The sequence below is a fragment of the Phaseolus vulgaris genome, chromosome 11 (assembly GCF_051622355.1).
Source record: "Phaseolus vulgaris cultivar YP4 chromosome 11, ASM5162235v1, whole genome shotgun sequence".
NCBI lineage: Eukaryota > Viridiplantae > Streptophyta > Magnoliopsida > Fabales > Fabaceae > Phaseolus > Phaseolus vulgaris.
In genome coordinates, this window is record NC_143508.1 from 7902075 (window position 1) to 7905714 (window position 3640).

General features: G+C 33.8%; 1 protein-coding gene across 2 annotated transcripts; it reads left to right on the forward strand.

Moving 5' to 3' along the window:
• The first annotated feature begins 312 nt into the window (after positions 1-312).
• On the forward strand, positions 313-3063 carry LOC137829134 (5'-AMP-activated protein kinase beta-2 subunit protein). Of its 2 annotated transcripts, none has more exons than XM_068635936.2 (3): positions 313-506; positions 2409-2460; positions 2549-3063. In XM_068635936.2, the coding sequence occupies exons 2-3, from the start codon at positions 2434-2436 to the stop codon at positions 2873-2875; spliced, it is 354 nt and encodes a 117-aa protein (XP_068492037.1). In that variant the 5' UTR covers positions 313-506; positions 2409-2433; the 3' UTR covers positions 2876-3063. The 2 variants fall into 2 exon arrangements, with proteins under 2 accessions (XP_068492037.1, XP_068492030.1); XM_068635929.2 differs by having other exon boundaries at positions 314-506; positions 2364-2460.
• The last annotated feature ends 577 nt before the right edge of the window (positions 3064-3640 follow it).

Sequence of the window (3640 nt, forward strand, 5' to 3'; positions counted from 1 at the left end):
AAAAGTTATAATTTTGACAAATTATAGGGAAAATATTTTACAATTTAGCTTCTTCACAACTTAAATTATAAATTATTTTCTTTAACTTATTTAAAATCTATTTTTTAATATTACCATTCATATGTAATTAAATAAATGATAATTATTCACAAATTCTTGTTCTATTTTGTATTATCATTTTAGAGTGTAAATGCATGGAAAAAGAAGAAGAAGAAAGAAAAGGACATGTGAAACGAGTGTTTTGTTATTGAATTAGTTTATCGTTATTGCTCGATAACTGAACCGATTATTTAATTCTATTTAACTTGTCCAGACAAAATTCCTCGTGACCGGACACACCACAAATCACAGCATAACACAAAAAATTGCTTTCTTTTCCCATCGCCATATTAGGGTTTCAAACTTCCACTTTCCCTTTCTCCTTTCACCTTCCATATCTCACTTGCCTTCAATTCATTTCGCTTTCTTTCTCTAATTCGCCTAATTTCACCATATCGTGCGACACGGTACAATTACTTTTCTCTCTCCACGTTTCTTCCTTCAATGTGCTCTGCACCTGCCATGTCGTTTTGGCGGTGATTTTGTTTTTGTGAATTATGGATTTTTTTTCCTCATTTGTGGGGCCGTTGTGTAGAGTTTGGGTTCGCAGTTTGAATTTAGTGGAACTGGAATGCTCGATTTGGGGTATTTTGTTTTGAAAATAAAAATAATGAATGATGTAATGTATGCTGTGTGCTCTGTTTGGGTGGAATGTTTGGTTTTGTTTTGATTCTGTGGGAAATAGAAGGAAACCTGGGAACTGCATCTTGGTTTATGGTTCTATGTTGTGTGCTTGTTTATGAAGTAACTGTTTAGGGGCAATTTTTGGTGGAGAGAGGAATGCAGTTATAATCTTATTGAGGGATTTATTGTTGCTTTATAAGGAGGGCTTGTAAATTTTCATGTATGCTTATAGCTTGATTGTTGGTTAAAACGGAGTATTTTTTGCTTGTGTTTTTAGAGATTTTATTTAGTTGTGTTCGTTTTGAGTGGATTGTGGCTCCCTTGAATTGAATCTTAAAATCTCCGTCGGCAGTGGCGGTGGCATTGGGGCCATGTATGGTTTCAACCTGTGTATTTGTGTTATTATTGCTTGTGTAAGCACTGGTACTTATAGCTTATTGCTTATGTCTTTCCTCCCTGTATCTGTGGAGCGAGCTTTTTATGAGACTATTATTTGCGTATATCAGTTTTGGTTATTGATGAATTTCTAATCCTAGTTTCATTCAGCCAAATGCTAATTTAAAGCGTGTCATTACCTTACCATTATGAATAAGCTTTAAGTATATGCCGATGTTAGACAGTTTAGCTTTTCCCAACTTTGATGGCTGGATTGGAATGGTATGTATTTGTTTAGACTAAAGTAATTGAGTGCAAATTTTCTTAAACATTGGAAACTGTAAGTTTTTTTATCTTTCTTTGTTTTAATGTGCTATGTGTTAGTCATGAGTTTATCAACATTTCTATTTCAGTACTTTGGTCTATGGTCTAGCATAAAGGAATGCTCAAAGAAGTTATATAGCAGTAATATTTTGTAAGATTTTTGGATGATTAAAAACGGTGGAGCTCAACCATTCATTGACTCAGCTACTAAAGTAGTGCCATTAATAATTTATTTTGTGAAATTATTTTTCCCATTCATACATGAATATCATAAATTTCTTTTCATCTTTGGGAGGGGTAGTTATCTCAGGTGGGGTTGGCCAGTGACCAGGCATTTGACATTTATGTTAACTGTGAGTTCTGAAGAAGTTTACCAAGATGCTTCATATTGAACTTATTTTTGGGTGAAGGTTGCAAATAGTACATGATATAGACACATAATGCGTTTTACCACTTGGGTAGTTCTCATTCCTAAAGTTGTAGATTTCTTCTGATCAAGTTTGGCATGGTTGACCTTCTTTTGTCTTGTTTTTTTATTATCATTGACGTTGAGTTTGCGGGTCAGGTCCTTGTTACGTAGTTGAACATGCATTCTCTTTGTTCTTAGAGTCATAGACTGAAGAAAACAAATGCCTCATTTTACCACTAGGATTGCTATTACTGAACAACTTAATTGATCTATTGTCCATAGAACACCGATTGTTCATCTTGACTTTGTGCAAATGCACTCGCATTCTCCCCTGCACACATGCCTTTTGACATACATGCGAGGACAAATGATTCATATTGTTTGTTTGAGTTGGTTTAATTTTGGTTGTAGAAGTAGATTTGATGTGTGTTTGTGCTTGTAGTAGAGTGCTAGTTTGCGAATGTTGCCTCTGATTAACCAATAAACCCGCATCAAGTATATGCATTAAAGGCCATGCTACTCTTTTCTTCAGGTATATTGGAATCTGACTTGGGTTCTAATTGATGCATTCACACAGTTAGCGGTTGGGCTCCAATTCCAAGATGAACAATTCTCACTCAGATAATCATGCAAGTGATTTATTCTTTGTAATTTCATCAATTAGTTGTCTGTAGTAGTAGCCTAGTTGGTCTGAAAGATAGAATTATCTACCTGCAGGATGAAGCAACTGTGGTGGGATTTGAAGTTCCAAAATCACCTGATTCCAGTTACAACAATATCCACCCTGGAAATGAAGATGAGGCAAGGGATCCGCCTATGGTGCCTTCACATTTGCAACACACTTTGCTTAATTATCCTGCTAGTAGAGACACTGCAGGAACTGTTCCATTGCCTCAGAATGTGATTCTAAATCATCTTTACATCGAGAATAGAGAGTCCCCAAGATCTGTGGTGGCGTTGGGATTCACCCATCGTTTCCGCTCTAAATATGTTACAGTCGTGCTTTACAAACCAGTCCAAAGAAGGGGAAATACAGGTATTTAATGTGCATATTCAAAACCTTAATCACCGACGACCGTTTGTAATGATTTATTGTAGACTCAATATTCCAATTACTGGAAATGATATTTTAATGAACTAAGTAGATTATTTCCTGGTAACTTAACTGTATATTTGTTTGTAAATTCGTTTTAACGTTGTGGCATAGTTATAAATTATTTGAGTTTTGGGTGGTTTGGTTCAATGGATAATGATATGATAATATGGGGATCTGAAATAATTCGCCAATAGTTTGGTAAGTGATAAATCTCAATTTCTCTGTTAAGCCGTTTTTTTATGTGTTTAAAACTAAAGATAAAAATTATTTTAACAAACAGTCTTCAATTCTTGTTTATTATATACTCATTTCATGTGCATTTTTAACCCTGCTTATTAGTTTTAGAAAATATGTCTCTTTATGAATTGTGTAATAACCTACGTTGCATTTAGTACAGCTAAACATACGTGTCAACCAGTAAGAATGTTGAAATATACAATTGGGGTTAACTTTGTAGATGATTGAAATGTAATAATTTAAATAAAATATACAATAATTAAGTTTGCGAACTTGAAGCACTGTTCTAATAAAACTGGTGTAATTCGTTTTTGTTATTATTCAAATGGGCATATTATATAAAATTTATAAACATATGTAGATAAATCATGTTTAAAAGTACCACTTCAAAGGAAAAAGTGGTGCTTTCAAATTAAATTTTGTTCAACTCATTTTTTTAGTCAAAGTCAAGCTTTGAAGCACATTTTTCTTTCTTT

Bases quoted from the DNA above. Each gene is read 5' to 3' on its own strand.
- LOC137829134 (XM_068635936.2), top strand. From the start codon at position 2,434: ATGAACAATTCTCACTCAGATAATCAT. The intron at 2,461-2,548 runs GCAAGTGATTTA...ATCTACCTGCAG, and splicing joins ATTCTCACTCAGATAATCAT to GATGAAGCAACTGTGGTGGG.